At 52.3% G+C, this 21,171-nt stretch overlaps 5 protein-coding genes across 5 annotated transcripts; 2 read left to right on the top strand and 3 right to left on the bottom strand.

Annotated features, from left to right (window-relative positions):
* Positions 1–398: 398 nt before the first annotated feature.
* On the bottom strand, positions 399–4,316 carry SMAC4_07249 (uncharacterized protein). Its single transcript, XM_024655887.2, has 4 exons — positions 3,738–4,316; positions 2,121–3,687; positions 571–2,050; positions 399–541 (listed from the first exon to the last, which is right to left on the bottom strand). Exons 1-3 carry the CDS (start codon positions 3,749–3,751, stop codon positions 2,024–2,026), a joined length of 1,608 nt encoding a protein of 535 aa, XP_024511707.2. The 5' UTR covers positions 3,752–4,316; the 3' UTR covers positions 399–541; positions 571–2,023.
* Positions 4,317–4,857: 541 nt separating this feature from the next.
* On the bottom strand, positions 4,858–6,902 carry SMAC4_07250 (uncharacterized protein). Its single transcript, XM_003344633.3, has 3 exons — positions 6,403–6,902; positions 5,775–6,337; positions 4,858–5,722 (listed from the first exon to the last, which is right to left on the bottom strand). The coding sequence occupies exons 1-3, from the start codon at positions 6,521–6,523 to the stop codon at positions 5,393–5,395; spliced, it is 1,014 nt and encodes a 337-aa protein (XP_003344681.2). The 5' UTR covers positions 6,524–6,902; the 3' UTR covers positions 4,858–5,392.
* Positions 6,903–7,170: 268 nt separating this feature from the next.
* Positions 7,171–8,298, top strand: SMAC4_07251 (mitochondrial 54S ribosomal protein bL32m). Its single transcript, XM_003344634.2, has 2 exons — positions 7,171–7,841; positions 7,912–8,298. Exons 1-2 carry the CDS (start codon positions 7,508–7,510, stop codon positions 7,962–7,964), a joined length of 387 nt encoding a protein of 128 aa, XP_003344682.1. The 5' UTR covers positions 7,171–7,507; the 3' UTR covers positions 7,965–8,298.
* Positions 8,299–8,497: 199 nt separating this feature from the next.
* On the top strand, positions 8,498–10,303 carry SMAC4_07252 (uncharacterized protein). Its single transcript, XM_003344635.2, has 4 exons — positions 8,498–8,570; positions 8,626–8,662; positions 8,779–9,408; positions 9,500–10,303. Exons 1-4 carry the CDS (start codon positions 8,568–8,570, stop codon positions 9,901–9,903), a joined length of 1,074 nt encoding a protein of 357 aa, XP_003344683.1. The 5' UTR covers positions 8,498–8,567; the 3' UTR covers positions 9,904–10,303.
* Positions 10,304–13,783: 3,480 nt separating this feature from the next.
* Positions 13,784–16,811, bottom strand: SMAC4_07253 (uncharacterized protein; the record flags this gene model as incomplete). Its single annotated transcript, XM_003344636.2, has 2 exons — positions 13,784–14,448; positions 15,140–16,811. 2 exons carry the CDS (start codon positions 16,809–16,811, stop codon positions 13,784–13,786), a joined length of 2,337 nt encoding a protein of 778 aa, XP_003344684.2.
* Positions 16,812–21,171: the final 4,360 nt, after the last annotated feature.

The following is a 21,171-nucleotide window of genomic DNA, read 5'->3' as shown; positions in this document are numbered from 1 at the left end:
GGCGGCCGATCACTCCAATACTTCTTCAACGACCCACCCTCAAACAGATGATTTTTCACTCCCATCAACAGCACCACCTCCCCTGGCTTGGGATCAAAATCCTCCGCATCTAAAAAGACGTTGAGCAAGATGTGCTTGGAGGTAGACTGGTCGGCTAGGCGCACGATGCGTTGCGTGAAAGTGGGTGGCATTGGACTGGGTTCGACGTCGGAGATGGACACGATGATGGCGAGGACGTTGATCATCCAGTTTTGGGCGTAGGGGAGGTGCGGGATTTGGCGGAGGGTGCAGAGTTTGAGGGGGATGGTGGGGTTTGTGGCTAGGTGAGGGTTGGGTTTGGGAGGGGGTATTTGAGGAGGCGGTGGTGGAAGACGGGGTAGCTGAGGTTGAGGTTGAGGTTGAGGTTGAGGTTGAGGTTGAGGTTGAGGTTGAGGTTGAGGTTGAGGTTGAGGTTGAGGTTGAGGTTGAGGTTGAGGTTGAGGTTGAGGTTGAGGTTGAGGTTGAGGTTGAGGTTGAGGACGAGGCTGAAGTTGTGGTGGGCCTTGTGGCCGTTGTTGTTGCGGTAAGAACTGTGGCCGAGCTTGTATTTGCGGCTGGAAGTCTGGCCAGGCTGGAGGCTGCGGTGGTAGTTGCAGTTGATGCCGAGGTTGAGGTCGCAGTTGGGGCTGAGGTTGTGGATGAGGTTGTGGATAAGGTCTGGGAGCAGGTTGTGCCATCAAATTAGGCCCTGGACGAGGTTGTATCTGTGCCTGCGGCCGACCCTGAGGCGGCTGTAACAATGGATTAGGTTGAAGATGAGGTCGAGCTTGTGGCCCCGGTTCCTGCTTTGGTCGCGGCTGAGCCCTTGGTTGAGGAAGTTCCTTGATCTTCCTCTGAATCATCTGATTTTGTTCAATAGCCACTGGACGAGCCTCTTGAGCACGCCGGAGTGTCCTTGCTTCGGCTGGCAAGTAACCAGGCCCAGCCGGAGCTTTGGCCGGTTCTCGATCGGGATTCTGCAGCTGGAAGATTTCCTGCGCAGTGATGGATGATCGGAACTGTGGTGCTTGTCTTGCGGTGATGATAGGCTTCTTGACGGGTTTCGGTAGCTTTTGCTCTTTTGGCTCCTTGGGTTTGTTCTTTTTCTCCCATTCCTTTGTGAGCGCGTCAACTTCGAAGATGTTCAAATTTGCCCACTCTGGCGGAAGAACGATTCTGGGATCTGGACCGATGGTCTTAGACGGGTTCGCTTTCTGAGCCTTCGTCAAAGCCTCGTCCGAGATACCATGCTCCCGCTCCTTTGCCTCCTTTGCCCGCCGTTGTGCTTCTTCTCTCCTCCTCTGCTCCTTTTCCCCCAGTTCCGCTCTATACCCAGTCTCCACCCACCAAGGCTTCGCGACCTTCTCCTTCTTCTCAGCCTTTGTCTTCTTTTTCGACTCGTCGTCTTTCGTATCCAAATCCATCTCGTCACCGGTTGTTGTTGACGACACTTCCGGGTCTGGACCCAGCTCCTCCGCCATAGCCTTAAGTTCTGCTTTCCTCATCTCCCTCATGAAATTCCTGTCCCAACCCACGGGAACCATGTGGCCTACCACTAGACAGACCATTTTGGTTGTTTTGGGCGTTTCATCCTCTTTTGGCTTGCCCACTTCTTGTCCTTTTGCTACCGTGGTCTTTTCTTCACCCTCAACTTCCTTGCCCTTTCCAAACCACTTCCGTTCCATGGCCTCCCTTCTCAATCTCTCCAACTTCTCCGGATCACCGATCCCGTCGTCGTTTATATCCATCCTTACCCCTCCATTTTTGACTCCTCCTTTTGCTACAGCCCCAACCTGCTTCTCCCCCAACCCATTTATGCCTTTCACCACTTCTTGGCCCTTACTCACGTCTTTCTCATTCTTCACCGGCTGAGGCAGGGGCTGAGGCTCAACATCAACCTCCTCAAACTCAACCACCACTTCCCCAACCAACCTAACATATACCCCCTCTCTGACATCCCCTCTCGCTTTCTCCTCCCATTTTCTCTGCCACTTATCTTGTTCTGCTAGCTCCTTCTCTTCCTCTTCCTTTGCTAGTTCTTTTTGCGTCTTTTCTTTTCCCCTTTGTCTTTTGTCTCCCCTTGTCTCTTCCCCTAGAGACACCCCCTTTTGTTTCAGATCTTCCGATTCCGTATCAGATATCCACTCATCGAAATCATACCCCAACACCAGATGATGAAACTCCGGTCTCAAAATAGCTTGCACCCAGAATTCCCCGTCGTCTAGCAGGAGGCGGATGACTAAGTCTGGAGGACCGGTGGGCGGTTGAGACGGTAGAGATGGAGAGGGATTTGGTGGTCGTGGGGGAGGAGGGATGTAGGGGTCTATAGGAAGGGAAGGGGATGAGGAGGATGAGGAGTGGTCGGGGGCGTGGCGTTGAGACCAGGTGTGTTTGTGGGAGGATTGTTGGCTCGCTGGCAGAAGTTGGTTGGATGGTGGGAGTAGGTAATCAGTGTTGGACATGTGGATGTCGGAGTCATTTTTGGTAGATTCAAGGTCGGTTTCTGGGATTTCTTCGTGATGTCCTTTCTCAGATCGCTGGCCGTTGTCCTGAATATCCTCGCTGTAGTTCCCGATACGCCAGTGACCGGAATTGTCGCCATCCGCTTCTTCATGGTCCTTCTCAATCCAAGTCTTTGAAACGGGAGTGCTTCCACGCTGTGAATCGTCCTCATATCCATACTCCGAACCAACCTCTGATCCACTCGGAGTATCAGGCGGCATCTTGAGATATTGGATACTTTTCACGAGCATCACCACCCCTTTTGGGATCACCACTTCTTTCTTCCCCGTCTGCTCCTCAACCCCCTCCACCCTCTCTTTCCCCGCATCTTCAGCCCTTTCCAATCCTTTATGATGATTCTTACCCCTAACCTCACCCTTTACATCCTCACCCCCCTTCACCACCCCTTTCCCCTTATCCCCGGTTAACACCATCTCAGCTTCTTTCTCAGGCTCAGCTCCTTTCTCCGGCGGACCATTGGCTGCACCTTCAGCCCCTGAAACTCCGGCACCCCCAGCATTCCCCTTTACATTCTCGTCAGAAGGCTCTGCTGAGGCAGGCCAAACGTCAGGAAACTTCTCACTCTCAAGCACATGCCGAATAACCCCCCTGGCAGCTTTAACATCCAGATCAATCGGCCGATTGGGATGATCTGGATCGTGAGAGACGATGGGGCGAGCGGCGATGGAAGCTTCTGAGTCGTAGGGGTCTATGAATGGGGCAGTTTCTTCTGGTTGTCTTTGTATTTGTCCTTCCACTTTGCCATTTTCTTCCGGTTTGCTTTGGTCTTCGCAGTTTGCTTGGCTGGTATTTTTCTTGTTACCAGCGGCAGTGTCGTTGTTGTCCTTGGTGCGAATGCTAAGACCTGATAACACCGGCGGAGAAGACCCGAGAGTTGGGTCGGGACTGGGGCTTGGGCTGAGGACTTTGGATGGTCGGCCTGGTCTTTCTGGTCGGCCTGATAACCCTGGCCTTCCTGACTTTCCGAGGTGACCTGATGCACCTTCATCATCCCCATCATCATCCCCATCTTCGTCTTCTCTCTCAAGCCAGGCTTGAACTTTCTCTTTCCGTCCCCGTTGCGCTCTCTGTAGTACAGCAGGACCGGGACCGGGACCGGGGCCATCTAACCCAAGCACATCCCCCCTACCAAACGCAACCGAATGTCTTAGCCCAGCCGGATTCCCAAACCCAGCGGAACCATCTAACCCAAGTACATCGCCTTGTCCATAAGATTTCTCTACGGCCTTTTCCTTCCCTTTCCACCTAGAATTTCGTCCAGAGCTGTGAAGTGGTTGTCGTTCTGGTTGCCGTTCTGGTTGCCGTTCTGGTTGCCGTTCTGGTTGCCGTTCTGGTTGCCGTTCTGATTGCCGTTCTGGTTGCTTCTGATAAGACGGCGGTGGTCTATCATGACCCTGATCCTGATACTCTTCCAGTTCCAACTCCTCACTCAGCCCTTCCGCATGAAAGTAATCATCAAGTACGACATCTTCTTCAACGGCCTTCCCCTTCCCTTTCCGCTTCGAGGAAGTCTTCCGTCCCGAGCTCGGTTCAGGTTCCCGTTGCCGTTGTGCCGATGGCGGCGGTGCTTTCTCCTCTACAAGATGTCGTTGTATTTGACACTGTGGTTGTCCATGTGGTTGATCCTGTGGTTGTCCCCGAGAAACAAAATGATGTGGCCTAGATTCTTCATCCAACCCATGCGCCTGGAAATAAGCATCTAGTTCATCGTCGGAGAAGTCATCGTCTATGTCTATGTCCATCATATCCACATCTGGGTCCGGGTCCAGGTCCATATTGGCGGCCATAATCGATTTCTGTCCGTAGTAACTACTTTTGACGAACACTTATCGGTTCCGGATGGTGATGGTGATGTTGAAGTTTGATACTCGGTGTTTGGGGATGAGGTAGACGGATATGTTATGGATGGTGGCGATGTAAATGCGACTGAGTTATCAAGTGGTCGATGATGCCAATAATGGGAAGCATGGTTGTTTACATCAAGGTCGATATCCAGTTACTGAAATGGTAATCAAGTGGATTCGGCGATTTCAAGATGGAAGGTTGAGATTCAAGATCGAGATGGAGATCCTAGCATGACGATGGACATGCGAATGAGAAGGGGAGTCGGGATGGAAATGTGGGAAATGCGGGAATGACAAAGGGAAATCCACCGGAGTGGGACGCGACTTTGTCGAACGGCACGCGTGGATTGGTGGGGCGAAGTGTAAACATACAGCTGTAATGGAGCCCCCCCGGAGTTAACGTCAGTCTGGGGCATCCCGGGACTTGTCAGCTTGAGCTTCCAGGCTATTCTTTCTACGATTCTGTTGTAGCACACATTCAACAGGTCAAGAGAACCAAAGAGGCAAGTACGTAATAAGCTGGGTATTGAAGATCTGTATAAAACGACATGGCTACAATTAAGCTGGCCCAAGAACCTCCTCGTCTCTAAACTGTCTTGCCTCGGACTTCCCCTGGAAAGCTCCCGTTCGCCTTTCTCAGCACATCTGTATGTATTCCATAAAATATTGAATCTAGCCATCAGGTAAGGCCTCATTAAGATAGAAAGTCGGCGCAAAAGCTGCAGAGATGCGAAGGAGCTTCCGGGTACTAAAAAAGAAATTAGGGGGTGTTTAAGAAGTCCACTCCACCGAAATAACCATCACCAACAAAACGTAGCAGTAAGTGGATAAACGCATTGCATCCCGTTTTGCGCCATCGCTTGTTCCCGACCCAAACAAAGCTTTCTTTTAGTTATGCCCCATATCCCAAGGGGCGTATCGGTCGTTCGTCTATGTCGGGGGGTTGCAGTTGTTTTGCCGACTCTCCGTCAAGTTTGCTGTCCTCATTGATTGTTGTTGGGCTTTTCCTAGTAGCCGTTCATGGTCATGCGCTGAGAGTTGCGGCTCATCTCGCGATCCGCAGCCGGGCTGATTGGCCTGCTGCCGTGTCCCTGCGCACTGCTTTCCTTGAGGGCCAATAGCTGCTTGGCACGGAAGGTTTCGTAGTGGATCTGGGATGTGGTCTCGATGAGGTCCTGGAGGTGGGTGCGGAGGAGGAAGTTTCGGAGGTAGATAAATTCGCAGTGGTTCTCGTCCTCGACGTTGATGACGCCCCAGCGGTTCTGGCGGCCACGGACCTGCTTGCCGTTGACAATGATGCTCTTTTCGGAACCGACGACGGCGAAGGGGATGAGGCTCTGTGTTGTGTTAGTTACTGTCAATTCCTCTCCCTAGCGCAAGGAAACCCACCTTGATTTGCTGGTTCAGCGAGCGCTCCTCCTCGTCAAGCTCGTCGTTGTCGTAGGGGTACATCTTGAGGTTGTGGAAGGCAAACTCCTCCTTGATGCGCTCCTTGAAGGCCTGGCGTTCTTCCAGCGTAAGGGAGTCCGACTTGGCAATCACGGGCACCACGTTGACGACATCCGACAGCTTCTTGAGGACGACAATGTCGATAGGCTTCAGCGAGTGGCCCGAGGGCTGGATGAAGAAGAGGCAGCAGTGGATGCGGGTGTCCTGGATGTAGCGCTCACGCTGGGCAGTGAGTTCCTTGCGGAGGTAGGCAGAGTGCTGGTCCTTGATGTACTTGACGATGGGGTCCCAGCAGCGGTCGTTGTTGATCATGTCGCCGTAGCCGGGGGTATCGACAATGTTGAGGCGGAGACGGACGCCATTCTCCTCGATGATGTGGGAAACGGACTGGATCTCGGTGGTGGATCGGACCGTCTCGTCGGGTTGCAGACGACCCTTGGAGTCGATGAGGTGGGAAGCGAAGATGGTGTTGATGAGGGTCGACTTGCCGAGGCCGGTTTGGCCTGTTGGTGGAGGGGGTAGTTAGTATAAATATGTTCAAGCGGCATTGATTGTGACAACAACATACCAACACAGATGACATTGAACTGGAAGCCGCGCTTGAGCAGCTTGCGCTCAATCTGCGAGGTGATGCTGTCGAAACCGACGTGGGTCTCGGGGTGGACGGTGGCAGAGCCCATGGTTGACATGATTGTATTGCTAACTTGGGGCTATTCCAAAAAGCAGGTGGTGTGAATTGGCGGAAGAAGAAGAGAAACGAATGATCGGGCGGTCGAAAGAAGGGCGTGGGTTGGACTGGAGACGGGATGGACGACGGGGAAGAAGAGAAGTGTGCTGGTGTGGGCGTGGACGTGGACGTGGACGTGGTCGTGGAAATGAAACAAAGTGCAATCAATTAGGGGACAAGCAATGAGAATGGGAGAAGGTGATGGTGCTTTCCCCCGTCCCCGTATTCTACAGACTGCTGGACTGCAGTGTTGTCGCTGCTGCACATTGCCAAACAACAATTTCCCTTCCAGGGGGTTCAACTGGGGGTCAACTGGGGGTCGACTGCCAAATTGAACCTGCGAATCACTCTCCAACGAAGCAAAAGCTTCAGCTTCCCAGCCCGGGGAAAGGGGCAGGCGCACCTTGAGGTTGCCGCCCAGCTCGTTTGATTGGCCCTGTGGGGTCAGTGCTTCAGGAACACCCGGATTGGGTTTAGCAGCATCTGCACTGAGTGCCAGCGCTGCACTAATTGCACTAACAAGACCTGGGGGACGGCAGCTGGTCCGTGTCACCCATGCCCGAATTTTTTGAGACGGGTGGATCTCCTACGATGTGCCGTCCCGCGCGGTTGCCAGTCTCGACTTTCGGCCCCGGCAGAGGCACCTTTTGTCACTCCGCACTCCGACCACCGATCCCGATTTCGCGATCCGACCACCCGGAGACCAGCACTGCACCTTGACGGCCACTGCAGGGTTTTGGGAATTTGAACAAAGGGAGGGAACAACACACCAACAGCTGGGACAAGCCACGACACCAAAGGGACCGAACATATCTCGCGCGACAACTCCGATATTCCTTTTTGCGCATATCCGAAACCTCTTCTTCCATCCATCTCGAATTCCCCGATCTATACCCAGCAACCAACCAACCAACCCGATACATACTCCGATACCGATATCCTCAAAATGGCCGCCATGACTTCTGCCGCCGCCCCCGCCCTCCGGCTCTTCAACCCCTCGACCTTCTTCCAGACCCTCAGGACACAGCGGTTCGGTGTCCCCGCCCTCAGCTTCGCCGTCCCCGCCGCCGCCATCTCGCTCCTCCCGTCGATACCATCGCTGCTCGAGGACATCTGGGAGAGCATCCTGCGCGCCGTGCCCAAGAAGAAGACGTCGCACATGAAGAAGAGACACAGGCAGATGGCCGGCAAGGCCCTCAAGGACGTGACACATCTCAACCGGTGCCCGGCTTGCGGTGGCCTCAAGAGGATGCACCACTTGTGCTCCAACTGCTTGGGAAGTATGTGATGATGGGACTGGGTTATTGTCGTTTGGTACTAGGGAGAAATGCTGACTGAACAACCAAACAGAGCTCAAGGGCTTCATGGACCGTGAGGGTGGTAGCAATGCCAAGGCCTACTAAGCGGCGGCGCATGTTGGGGAGGAGGGGGGAAGAAGGGAAACATGGGATCTGGGCATATAAAAATGCCCGGGCGAAAATAGCACTTGACTGTTGCTATATTCCTCCCATGATGCACACCACCTGATGTACGATCTAGGTGTCCATGTGTGAAGAAACGAGACAATGTATACTATCTTGTACATATATACCAAAAGTGTCTGCGTCGGTGTTTGATGAGGAAGGCACCGGTAGCGCTCCCAAGATACGGGCGATACCACTTAGCTCTGGGCGTTTTGTCCATTGTAAATCCAAAGAAGTAAAACCGTACATCGTTTGCTCTATTTACCCCAGGAAGGATGAGATCAAAGATCCCCAATTCAGCCCATCTTCAATGTGGAGATATAGCGGATAAGTACGTACCTGAGAGGCTCTGGAGCACCCCCAGCTAGCACCGTGGATGTGACGTCTTGAAAGCTGCTGCAGCAGCAGTTAGCCCCACCATTGCTTGTCTCCAACACGGCCATTACAGAAACCACTTCCACTCTCCAAACAACAACTTCCTCACCCTCAGCACCTTCTTGTCGCAAACCACTTTACGAGCGCCTCGTATATGGACAGGTGACAATGGTGAGGCTCCACGATCTGACCGCCAGACTACCTCCAAATACTAACACTTCTACAGTCGAAACAATACCTAACCCTCCACACGGTGGACCAAGGTAAGCTTGTCCCTCCCCTTCCCCTCCGTAACCATCACCATCACCTCTCCATCACCACCTCCCCTTCGCCCACCAAATCTCTCGAAATCGCGATCACAACTAACTCTCCGCAAAAGCCCACCCAACAGAAATCTTCGCCCTAGCACCCACTCCCACCACCCTAATCTCCGCCTCCGGCTCCTCCCACATCCTCATCCACAGCACCACCACCTCCCCAACCTTTCCTCTCGTGCAGACCCTCTCCAACGCCCACAGGCTAGGTTGCCACCACGTTACCACCGCGCGCGGCCTCGGCTCTTTGGGAAACACTTTTGTCTCCGTCGGTTTCGGCGGCGAGACCAAAGTCTGGCGTCGCAACAATAACCCGTCCTCTTCAGAAACCTCCGAATCCGATAAATGGTCTCTCTACTGGACTTTACCCACACCCGCGAATAAGAAGGAAAAAGGCGACGTCTGGGCTGTGGCGCTTAGTGCCGACGAGGGATACCTAGCTGCTACTACTAGCGATGGAAGGATTCATGTGTGGGATTTGGAGGGAAAACAAAAAGTGCAGACGTATGAGACTGGTGCGTCCGCAGGTGGCGGTGGTGGTGGACAACAGGATGGTAGTAATGGGGTAGGAAGTGGAAGCTTTGCCATGGCGGTGGACTTAAGCAGGGACGGCAAGTTCACGGCTAGTGGACATGAGAATGGCGGGGTGTATGTGTTTAATAATGATGCGGGGCGTATGGTTTATTCACTTTCTGGTATGTTGTTTTCTTCCCCCTTTTTCCTGCCTTCCTTGGTTGTATGGAGGGAGCGGTCGTTGAGCTGAAGCTAACAACAAACCACAAAAAGGCCTAGCAAAACCAATCCGCGCCATCGCCTTCTCCCCGGGCTGCAAACGTCTCGCCGCAGCCGGCAACGCCGGCATAATCGCCATCTACGACATGCAGCACGGCGAGCACGTAGCCAACCTCAGCGCCACAGGCTCTCGACCGGCATGGATCACTTCTATCGACTGGAACGACACGGGCGAATACCTTCTGAGCGGCTCCTTGGACGGAAAAGTCAGAGTGTGGGATGTCGCGAGGGGAGTCTGCGTCGCGACGCACAGCGAGACCGAGAGCGCCCTCTGGTGTGTCAGATGGTTGCCCAAATCGGAGAAGGCGTTGGCTCCGGGTATGGGCAAGGGCGAGATGTTTGCGGCTGCGGGGGCGAATAGGAGTTTGACGTTTTATCGGGAGGCTACTGGGTCATAGTGTAGACACCGACCGACATAGGGTTCAGGGTCATACCAAGTGGTTAGGGGCGTTGACTCGAGGGCTCAAGGAGAGCAAAGAGAGCAAAGAGGTAGTAGCATACCGCATACCTAGGGAAGGGAAGCGAAAGAGGAATGAAAGATTTTGATCGGACAGCATCGACATTCTCAGTCTCGGTCAACAATGGGAGCATTCATTCGAGCGTGGTTAGAGCCTTGAAAATGAAATGGCGGTGGCAACATAGCTAGATAGGCCTTAACTGTTTCTACCACTATGGCAGAAGACGGCCGCCCGTTAAATCATCCATTGAACAAACAAAAAAGAAGCCACGGTATGTACCTCTGAGGATCATTCAGTCTACAGCTCCTCCTGCTACCTACCTACTTAACCTCGTCCGCCATGCCAGAGGGTACGATATCAAAGGTTACATTGTCTGTCCGCTACAAAGGTCAGGTCGTCTGACCGTGACTAATATGGATGATATGATCTGACCGTTGAGTGAGTGGATCCATAACAGGTAATGGAGGAGTTTGTATGTACCGAAGGATTCTTTCTGTTGGTAGTCTGCTTCTATTCTAGGAGGCTTCAAAGGCGGCTCAACCGACATCTAAACATGCTGCGGGCAGTCGACTGAAACTGTTGGACATGTAACTTTCGAGAGAACAAGGTTACATGTGCGTGAGTGAGTGATACGAAGGAATGACAAAGTCATTCATGCAAGCTTGATCTGGTTATTATTCCCTAGATGTGTTACTCTTGCCCCCAATTGACATTAGTTTACGTTACGATGGACCGCACAACCCGTTCGTTTTTCCTGGTGTCTAAAAGCGACTATGTTCTGCTTGACATGAGAGGTGATAGTTGACATAACTTGGAGCCAAAAGCAGCTTGTAACCCTTGCTCCCGAACCAGTAATCGCCTTCGAGGTAAGACATCCTAGTTTGGCAACTTCCCAGGTCAATCATCCTCCCCTAGTTCAGCCCACGTGGTAGTAAGGTACTTGGGGGGTTCGGTTGCCAAGAGTCTTCTTTTCCCCCTACTCGTTAAGTAGGGATAGCGAAAATCTGGGACACGGTTTTATTCTGGGACAATCAGAAATGTAAGCGCATTGAACAGAAAACTGTTAGTGGGCGAATTTACAGCATTGGAAACTATACTACTATTTTTCTAAAAATCCAAGAAAATTTGGGAGCTTGCACCTTAAGTAAAGAAAGTGGCTTTCAGAGTTTGGGAATTTTATTTCAAAATGCAAAGGCGCGGTTACCTCTAAAGTACCTTTTAGCCACCAAACTTCGTCGTTTCTCGATGCACCGACCGTCAAAAGCGGACTGCCATTTCAGAAGCAAAGAAGAAGCACATTCACACTTTTCTCCTCAACGCCCCAGCCAAAAATAATGCAACTCTGGAAGGGTGCTTTTTGAACTCATCCCCAGCTCCCAGATTCTTTTCAGATTTTTAGAAAATGGTAGCGTTGTTGAACTGCTCAAGATTCTGGCTGCACTAACAGATTTGCGCGTATTTTTGCGCCAATTCTGATTGTCCTAGAATAAAACCGTGTCCCAGATTTTCGCTACCCCCTACTTAACGAGTAGGGAGGAAAAGAAGACTCTTAGCAACCGAACCCCCCAAGTAATGCTCAAACACAAACCCTATCTTGGGCATCCGTCCGTACCGCGACTGGGACAATGTCTCTTCTTCATTGACATTCTCCGCCCACAAGTCCTCGAAAGGCTTCAAACACTCCGAGAATGCCTCCTGCAACAACTCTCGGGTTCTCAGGCTCGTCGCAAAACCTCCGTGGGGAAAGAGCTCTTCATCTTCCAAACGCAAAAGATTATCTGCTGTGAGGTACGGCAGATCACCCCGCCGAAGAAGGGGCTCGAGCGGTTCGAGGCGAGGCCGTATAGCTGTAGTAAACCCGTTAGTGGTATGCGTCCTTAAGCCCAACGGGCTCATGTCAACTGTGCAGCCTCTCATGTTCATATCCCGGAGAAGCTGTACCATAGGGAAAATATCTCGAGCCTCTACGAACACCCCTCCTAGCCTTTTGGTGGTTCTATCTTCTGGAAAGTCTTGACCGGGTGCTCGATCTGCGAAGACTCCCCATTTCTGGGCTATGTTCAGGTTAATGTAATAGGGACTCCAATCTTTAATGGTAGGAGAGAGTATGATCTGGTAATCTTTGGCTTTTTTTCAGGAGCTCAAGGAATGCATTTCGTTTGACGCCATCTTGGTCTGTTTCCGGGTTTTCTGCTAATCTCCACGAACGTATATCAGCTCGGTGGCAGAGAAGGATCAACGGCTTATCCTCCGCAAGTGGCGCTGTGATGGCGGTCTTGTCATAATCTGCGTCATCGATATTGATTGGCAATAGACGTGCCGCAGGTCTAGACAGCCATCGAAATCGCCTTCCCCTCTCTTGATTCAGCACGGAACCTTTGACATTGCTGTATGCGACGTTGTACTTTTTCAATGCGAAGTCCCGCGATTCTTGACAGAGATGGGCGAGGGGTAACGGAGGACGGCTGCTCAACAAAATAGGGCCCCCATGTGTTCTTGTTGTAGCCTCCATCCTGTCGCCTTTCCATATTGTAGCAGTGCAGATTGAGACCGTTCGAATAATAAGTCGGTGTTGCCTTGACGTTCGGTCCCCAGACGGACGTTTTCAGGTTGGCTTGGAAGATGTCGTCCTCGGGGCCGAGAACCTCGCTCCAGACCTTGTCGCGGATCTCGCGGGGAAGGGAACAGAAAGTGATATGTCCCTTTCTGGCTCTCGCTTGTTGTGTGAATTGAGAAAGAAGACTTCAAGCACCGATATGGGCCATTGGAACCGCTGTCATCGACTGCTGGTCATCCTCGAAAACCGCGGAGTTGGGTTGGTTCGTAATAACGTTCGGATCCTCCATTACCTCGTGCTTATCTTGTTTGTGCCCCACGGTCATCGTCTCGAGAAGGAAAGGCCCCTGGATCTGGACCAAAGAGGTAGCCTGTTGGAATACTGTGACAGGTTAGTGACTAGCTTTCGAAAGCAGATCTGAGCGCAAAGTGATGCTAGCCTGGAGCAGGGAAAGCAGGTTCTTCGCCTGGCAACAGGAATACTTCACAAAAGCGCGAATCCTGATAGATCGTGGTTTACTAGCTGAAAGGCGCACAAACGTGGAAGGCGGAGGAGTGCTGAGTGGTACATGGAAGACGCAATGATGGTGGAACGAACAACCGAGAAGTTGGCTGCTCTGTGTTGGGATAACTGGCGACCGACACGGGGCTGATATGGACAACACGAGAGAAGGCCAGTCCTGTGAGATATAGAACGGGCTGCGCAAGAAGTGAGGTTGTTTTGGAGAAGCGGTGGTGGTTGAAGGAAAAAAAAAAACCCTGAGGCGGGGTGCCATGGAAGATTGTAGAAACAATTTCCTTCCAAAGATCGCACCTTTCCAAATACCACGGGAATCAGGAAGAAGGGTCGAGGTTGAAAATCTCTACGAAACACCTGCCATGCACCTTCCTTCGACGCAGAACTGAATACAAATGACATCACGCAAGGTTCTCTCAAGGCGTTCCCGCTTCGGGGCAACAGCGCTGTCTGATGGGAATGAAGGCTCGCCAACCAAGTGAATCAGAGGTTAAAGGAACGGTAGTCGATCAAGCTTCTGAGATTTTAGTCATCTCGGCATGTCTCCAAAGATACTGAATGAGTGTCACACTTCTTTCATCTATCAGCTTCGCTACCTACAGTTCAGTATTCACACCAACAACACACCGTACCTTTGGGCTTCCCAACCCATCGAATCATCCCTCCTTTCGTCTCCAGTATTCATTCAGTCTTCACAAAACTCCCCAATCCCATCCACCCACTCCCAGACAAACAATAGACACCGGACTAGTAAATCCTATTCCCATACTGATCAACCCTCACATACCGATAATCACTAACCAGCTCCTCGGCATTCCTCCTCCCCTGCGCCGTCATCTGATGATACGCCCTATTCCCCGCCACTGCATCCTGGCATAAATCCCTATGCTTCGCCTGCCCGATATCCACCGCCGTCTGTATCTCCGGTGGACACGTAGACGGGAACATTTCCCTAGGGATCGGACCCAGCTTCCTCCACCATCCTTCCATCCCCATGCCCATCCCATTCCCATTTGAGCCACCACCATAGTACCGCAAAGCAGCATTCAACCCCTCAAAGCCCCGATCCGGCTCACCAGCCGTTTCAATAGCCATGTACTTGATGAACCCCTGCTCTGTTAGAAACGGGGTCTGGCCAACGCCCAGGACGCGCATCCCCTCGGGAATCTCTTGGGCTTCGACGGCCATCATGTTTGTGAGCCAGGAGGGGATGAAGGGGGTGCGTTGGACTTGTTCGGGTCGTGAAGAGTGGGCGGCGCGGGGACGCGGGATGGGGATGTGGTGGATGCCGAAGGCTTGGAGGATCAGACGGAATTCCCAGTCGGCTTTGTCGAGGGGGGTTACGGCGGCCAAGGGGTTGGGCAGGCCGGGGACGGAGATGCTGCTTGACCAGGGGGTTTTGTTGAGTTTCCCTGGGGTGAGATGGGTTAGTATTGGCTTTTGAGTTTTGGGGAATGAGAAAGTTTGGTGATGGGAGAAAAAGAGGTGAAAGAGGTGAGAGAGGTAGTGGTTGTGGGAAAGAGGGGAGGAGGAGTATCAACGGGGTCGTGTCTTTCCCTGATGGAAGTGGAGTCGCATCAGAATGAACACGCAACAGACACTCGTCGATTTTGAGCCCACGGCAAGAGATGGGACACGATTTGACATCCCAGCTTCTTCAAAAGACCCTTCTTGTGCTGAAATGGCGGAGAAAATGGTGCAAAGGCCAACGGGCGTCTCAACCAAACAAGAGTCGAGATCAGAAGCACGGCAGTTCTACTCAGGACCGCTCTCGCTCGCAAGACCCCTTGCCACTTGACTTGGCACATTGCATGCACCACTTGGCGCCCAGGGGAAGTAAATAATCCAACTTATTTCCCCTTTTCCCCACCTTTCTTCCTTTTCCCTTTTCTTCATCCTCTTTCCCTTTTCCTTTTTGTCTCCCTACTCATTCTGTTTTCCTCCTTCCCTTCTCCATTTTCACACCCTCTTTCCTTTTCTTTCTACCTACCTTAATCACCCCTTTCTTCCCATCAATTCCCCCACCTGCGCATCTTGTTTCCTCTCAAGTGCATGTGAGAAACAAAAAAAAAAAGGAAAAGGAAAAGGAAAGGTCAAACTCACAAGTATTATGCTCCAAAGCGAAACCCTGTACATCCAAAAACTCCGAGCACTTCTCCGGACTCAACAACTTCTGTCCCTGTGCCATCATCCCGTTTCCACTAGCCGGCCTCATCTCGGGAGTTTGCTGAGCGACTAGCATCTCGAAGAAGGATTTGATGAGGGCTATGAAAATGAAGTTGGGAGTGCCGTTGGACTGGAAGAGGGGGGTCCATTTGTCGTAGGGGATGGGGGATTGGGATGAAGATGGGTTTGAAGGGGGAGGGCCAGATGGAGGAGGAGCACTGGAGGGAGGAGGAGGGTTGTTTGGGGGAGAAGTAGGAGGTGGAGGAGGAGGAGGGTTCGAGGCTGAGTATGGGGATGAAGATGAAGTGGAAGGAGCTGGGCCAGTTGGGGGAGGGGGGAAAGAGGGAGGCGGAGGAAAAGATGTGGGTGGCGGAGGGAAGGTTTGCTGCTGTTGCTGGGCTTGAGGCTGAGCTTGAGCTTGAGCTTGAGATGAAGACTGTTGTCCCGAAGGTTGTCCTGAAGTCTGGGCCTGCGATTGTGGCTGATATGGCGTAAACTGAGCTTGGAACGCCTCGATATTGGCCGGCGTATACGTGTTTTGAGCTTGAGCCTGAGCCTGTGCAGCCTTGACCTGCGCTTCAGCCTGTTTCCTGAAGGCCTCAAAATCTGGTGGCGTATACGTGTTTTGAGCTTGAGCCTGAGCTTGTGCAGCCTTGACCTGTTCTTCAGCCTGTTTCCTGAAGGCCTCAAAATCTGGTGGCGTATACGTATTTTGAGCTTGAGCCTGAGCTTGAGCCTGTGCAGCCTGGACCTGCACCTCAGCCTGCCTTCTAAAAGCCTCCATGTCCGGTGGTTTGTATTGTGCTTGAGCTTGTGCCTGAGCTTGAGCCTGTGCAGCCTGGACCTGCGCCTCAGCCTGCCTTCTAAAAGCCTCCATGTCCGGTGGTTTGTATTGTGCTTGAGCTTGTGCCTGAGCTTGAGCCTGTGCAGCCTGGACCTGCGCCTCAGCCTGTAGTCTGAGAGCCTCCATATCCGGTGGTGTATACTGATTTTGATTCTGATACGCTTGTGTTGGTCCTGTTCCTGTTTGTCCTGTTTGTGCGGTTTGTGCTGCTGATGATGACTGGAGCAGATTCAGTAATGGATCAAAGTCAACCCCTGGTGCAACAAACGCCCCTGCGACTGCCAGTATTGGTGCAAGCGATGCTGCCGTAGCCGAGAACCGAGACCGCGACTTCGACTGCGGCTGCGACTGCGATTGCGAGGAAGATGAAGCCGGTGAAGCCGGTGAGGCCGGTGAGGCCGGTGAGATGTCAGGGCGAGGCTCTGGCTCCCTTGTAGTTGTGCGCTGCGGGACAGGCCGGCGAGTCAAACCCCGTGGCGGCAGAGGAGGACTTTGAGTTTGGCCGTGACCGGAACTCGAACTCTCCCGAGACGGCACCACATAGCTGTACGGTCTGGATTGCCGCTCGAGGTGTACCGGTGGTTGCTGCTGCTGCTGCTGCTGCTGTTCCTCGTTCGTTGGTTGCCTTGGAGGCAAGGGGGGAGGGGGCGGCTCGGTGAACGGAGATGAGGGCCACGGTCCTGACCCAGACCCAGGGCTTGAGAGCGGACTGCACACCCATCCCGGAGGACGGGGTGGGATTGGTGGTGGCGTGTCGTTGTCCATTGTCGTTGCTTGAGACTCGAATGATCACGGATACTCGGCAGCGGAGTATCCTGTTGAAGCAGGCCGGGAATCATGAAGTTTCTCTGCCAAGTCTTGTGATGCTCGATCAGAGATTGAAAGTTATTTCGTCGATATTGCAGTTTGCTTGGGACTACGAGGCTGTTATCTTGCCCAGGCTCCCCCCTCGGTTCCTCAACGAAACCTCACGAAACTGCCTGATGCGGGGCAGAATACAGCCAGGCCAGGCAGCCGAGGCTGAATAACTATCACGATAGCATTTTCCAAATACTTCATTGGGCTCAACCACGTGTAGGATTTGTATGGATAGGCTAATGACTGGTCAGTGGCAGCCTTTTTCTGCTGCAATGCTGCTCTGATAGCGCCACTTTTTCTTCAGCCGCTTCTTTCGGGCATGGTAGGTGAGTTGTTACTGACAAGGCGACGAGGCAGAGCCTCCGCGTTAACAAGCTTTGATGTGAGCCGTTATCGTCAACCCATGATGGACTAACCCCGGATTTGGAGTTGTGCAGTGATTTATTGAAGGGGCGCAGCTCGCTTCGTTTTGAGACGGGTTAGGGTAATGGTAGGCGTAACGAGATGTCACTCGACTGTTTTTTTCTGCGGGAATGAGCGCTGAAAGGACACTTCCTTTAGTGTACGCGCAACCTGGCTCGATCTTTGAATATCCTCACTTAGAGGTTTGCACTCTCCTGTTCGTCCATCATCTTGCCAGTCTTCTTTTCGTGCATCTGTCACCGCATCAGAACATCTGTCCCTATCATGATCTCTAGATTGGACTTTGGAGTACCTATCTCCAGACTCTCATCTTCTGTCCCCATCTCTTCCTCGTCTTCGTCCCGTCCCTTCTGAGCCGTCCCAGACTTCCGAGACCAGCCCCCTTCAACACCATCCTCGCCAAAACGCAGCACCGCAACACCACACCATCACCACCACAGTCATCATCCATCACCATCACCATCACCATCATCGCTCACGCTCTCGCAGATCCCATCTCTCCATCCAATGAAAAGACAGTAAAGCCAGCCGTTCCCATTCCGTCCTAACACCACCTTCACTGCCAGACTTCCCGAGATCGCTCCCAGAGTCGTAGAGAGATGCGACGGCCGACGAGAGAAACTGCTGCAGCGTACTGTAACAAGAAAGCGTGCTGAATGTAACGAAAGAATTGTGGCAGGCGAAAGCGCGACTCGGGATTGTCATTGGGCAAGACGGGCTGAGACTGACCAATACTATTGATGCCAAGAGCGTTGCCAAGACTTGTGATGGTTGCTACGCTGCGGCCTGCGATGGTCCCGCACTTGCAGTCTTGCAGTTTCTTGCAGTTTTTTCCATTCCGTGTCCTCCCCGGCCTCCTTCGCCCAAATGCTTCTTTCCCGGTTTCGTTTTGGGTCTTTCTTGAACGCCCATTCTCGACATTCTTCGGGAGTCCCGGGTGACTATCCTGCAAAGTTGAAACCGGGAGCAGCAGAAAAGCTTGAAAAGGAATAGGAGGCAGACACGACAATGTAACCGGGCAGATGAAAAACAGTGGAAATACCTAGTCGGTGCTTACCTGTAGCAATATTTGCGGGGCGTGGACTTCATCGCCGAACCGACCGGTCCAGAACTTCAGATTTCTCGTCGTGAAGTGAGGCCGGGGAAGCAAGTGCTGTAAAGAAAAGCATGGTATTGGAGGTTGTGAATGTTAATGTGAGTGCGACCGTGATTGATACTCCCCCGGCTTCCTCAACTTGGAATAGCTGGGTATTTATTGGAACGGATGCTATCGTGAAAGTTGCAGTAGTGTAGTATGCCCTGCAGGACGCAGGAAACATCAAATTTGGGTATCGTGAGCATGATGGTGATGCTTTTGCGGCAGAAGTATTGCACTTCCAAACTTGGCCGGAGGACAGAAATGACGGCGATGTTGCTGATGATGATGTCGCTTCCGGCTGCTTGGACGAATGACGGCGACCTTCAAGGAGCGGGCCAGTCGGGGACGACGCAAAAGGGCAACGCGTCAAGATGTTTGAGGGAATTCGCCACTTGTGTGGCTTGGGTTAGGGGACCTCGGAATGTCGTCGTCGTCGTCGTTGTCGTCGTCGTTGTTCCCAACTTGGACTTGGCCACTTTTTCTTGCTGTTTGGTGCGGGTTGGAAGCATTTTGTGAGTGTGTTGTCGTAGTCCGAAGTTACTAGCTTTCTTCCTAGCTTTCTTTCAGTCGAGGTATTGGAATGTTTCCATCTTTTCGAATGTTTCCAATCGAATCGATCAATCCGGAGAACCTGTAACGATGGGAATTAAGACGAAAGAATGGAAATGACAGAGACACACCTTTTTCGCGATCGTGAATCTTTCTATCCATCTTGGTCGTGATCCAACAGACGGAAGGAAAGAGCGCTCACCTGAGAGGGCACTCTTGGCAATCACCAAGCCCAGCAGTTCGAATCTTATCACCCCTACCACCCCGCTACATATCACACTGGCTCCTTGCAACAATCGTGAATCCCGTCCCTCCTCCTTCTCCTGTCCGTCACATTCTTTCCTCCGAGACTGAATCCTTCGACCCAGCTCCGCGGAGACAGGCAAAACGGGCTTGATCGTTCTCTCCAAATTTAGGAGGCTTGGCTGGCCCGCTTGTTGGAGTCAGATAATTGTGCTTGAATTGGGAAAAACCATGTGCAAATGTGTCTCACTCGTGATGATCCTCGTGATTGTTCTCGTGTTGAGACTTGTCGACCGACTTGTGTGTATGCCGGATGCCCAGCCTCGACCACGGACCCTGACCAACGAGGGGATAGGAATACTTACGACTCGTCGTATGCTTCCAACAACATCTTGACATCTCGACGTTGGAAAGAGATCGAAGAGTCGCGAGTCGCTCGTTCACGGTGCCGTAGCCCGATAGGCTCATCGCCCAGCAAACGCCGAGCGAGGTGTTCTCCAAGTTTCTCGCCAACCCTCACCAACAAAGGTTAGCACCAAACGCATCCCAGTGGAAGCCTGTGAGCCCGAGGAAACCCAACCCAAGGATCACTGTCAATCAGTGGACCACAGCGCTAAATCTTGCATTCAGTTGCAGTTCGTGTGCGATTTCGCGACGGGATGGCGGGGATGCAGTGCTTCGGCGGGATGATGCACTGGAACTGTTGCTGAATGCATGAAGGGATTCCCAGCAGAACTGGCCTGAGAAAGCCCCTTCTTGCATTGAGTGGGATGCAGGGCAGGGCAGATGAATGGGAATCCACTATCGACCACGTCTTCCACATCTTCCCTTTCTGATTTCCTTCCCTTTCCTTTCCTTTCCTTTGCTCCTTTTGCTTACTTGAAATTCTCAAGTTGTACTCGGGGACAACGTCAACTTCATATGCTCAATATCAAAGTTCGATATCATAAAGCGGCTTTACTATAGGGTAGCACCTAGTTCTATCGCCATTGTACGGCTCATAATGATAACAGAAAATGACGGGGTAGACGGGCTACCCATTTTGTCTCACTCGTCTATCCAGTCGTAGTGGTAGCACGCCGGGGTTAGACCGGACCGGAGGCTACCCAAACTTGGCGATCCGGAACCACCTTTCCCTATCTATACACACCAGAAAAAAGACGCGAACAGACAGACGTGTTCCATAAAAGTTATCGGGCACCTCACTCAGCATATCTTAGATTGAAAAGCTATCATCGTGATGGGACTGCACTGCCTCGATGGAACCAAGCGACTCGGCGATTTGCGTTGTAATCTCTGATGAGGATGAAGCTGATGAGAGGGGGGGCTGGGCCACTAGACTCTGGAGGACGCTGGAGGTAAAACTCCGGATCTGAAACTAGCTCCCCGAGAAAGCTCATTACAGCCCAAGCAAACAAGCACCAAAGACATCGCCAAGATATTCGTCTAATACTAAGGAAAGGAATTCAAGGAAAGTTGCAACTTTGCAAGGCTCCAGCGAAAGATGAGAGCAAAAACAAGAACAAGCTCAGGATGATGTCTCAGAGCCCGGTGAAAACCTCCACCCTGCATCTTCAGCTTCACCTTGCCCATATCGGACTCAATGGGTCTGGTTAGGCTAGCCCATTTTCACACCACGTGGTAAAGGAAGCAAAATGCTCCGAGATCGAGGACTAGGTATACGACTCCACAATAACCTAGGGAAATCTGCTTTTCCTTGTTTGGATGGTAGTGTAGTCACAAGAGAGGAAACCTTAACCACAGGAGCTGAGCAGACAGTGTGAGATTTCGATACGATAGATCTTCGGTCCTATGGGGTAGGGAGTCAGAAGAGTATGGGGTCTTGAGGGTAGATGAAACGCCGACGGAAAGCCGAGATCAGCAAGTTGTTGTCGCAGTTTCTGCCGAGTGAAC

The sequence above is a fragment of the Sordaria macrospora genome, chromosome 5 (genome assembly GCF_033870435.1).
Source record: "Sordaria macrospora chromosome 5, complete sequence".
Taxonomy (NCBI): Eukaryota; Fungi; Ascomycota; class Sordariomycetes; order Sordariales; family Sordariaceae; genus Sordaria; species Sordaria macrospora.
This window is presented reverse-complemented; position numbering and strand designations above follow the sequence as displayed.

Bases quoted from the DNA above. Each gene is read 5' to 3' on its own strand.
- SMAC4_07250 (XM_003344633.3), bottom strand. From the start codon at position 6,523: ATGTCAACCATGGGCTCTGCCACCGTCCACCCCGAGACCCACGTCGGT. The intron at 6,338-6,402 runs GTATGTTGTTGT...CTCCACCAACAG, and splicing joins GTTCAATGTCATCTGTGTTG to GCCAAACCGGCCTCGGCAAG. The intron at 5,723-5,774 runs GTGGGTTTCCTT...AACACAACACAG, and splicing joins CGCTGAACCAGCAAATCAAG to AGCCTCATCCCCTTCGCCGT.
- SMAC4_07249 (XM_024655887.2), bottom strand. The intron at 2,051-2,120 runs GTGTCTCTAGGG...AAAAAGAACTAG, and splicing joins AAGATCTGAAACAAAAGGGG to CAAAGGAAGAGGAAGAGAAG.
- SMAC4_07251 (XM_003344634.2), top strand. From the start codon at position 7,508: ATGGCCGCCATGACTTCTGCCGCCGCCCCCGCCCTCCGGCTCTTCAAC. The intron at 7,842-7,911 runs GTATGTGATGAT...ACAACCAAACAG, and splicing joins GTGCTCCAACTGCTTGGGAA to AGCTCAAGGGCTTCATGGAC.
- SMAC4_07252 (XM_003344635.2), top strand. The intron at 8,663-8,778 runs GTAAGCTTGTCC...TCTCCGCAAAAG, and splicing joins CCTCCACACGGTGGACCAAG to CCCACCCAACAGAAATCTTC. The intron at 9,409-9,499 runs GTATGTTGTTTT...AACCACAAAAAG, and splicing joins TATGGTTTATTCACTTTCTG to GCCTAGCAAAACCAATCCGC.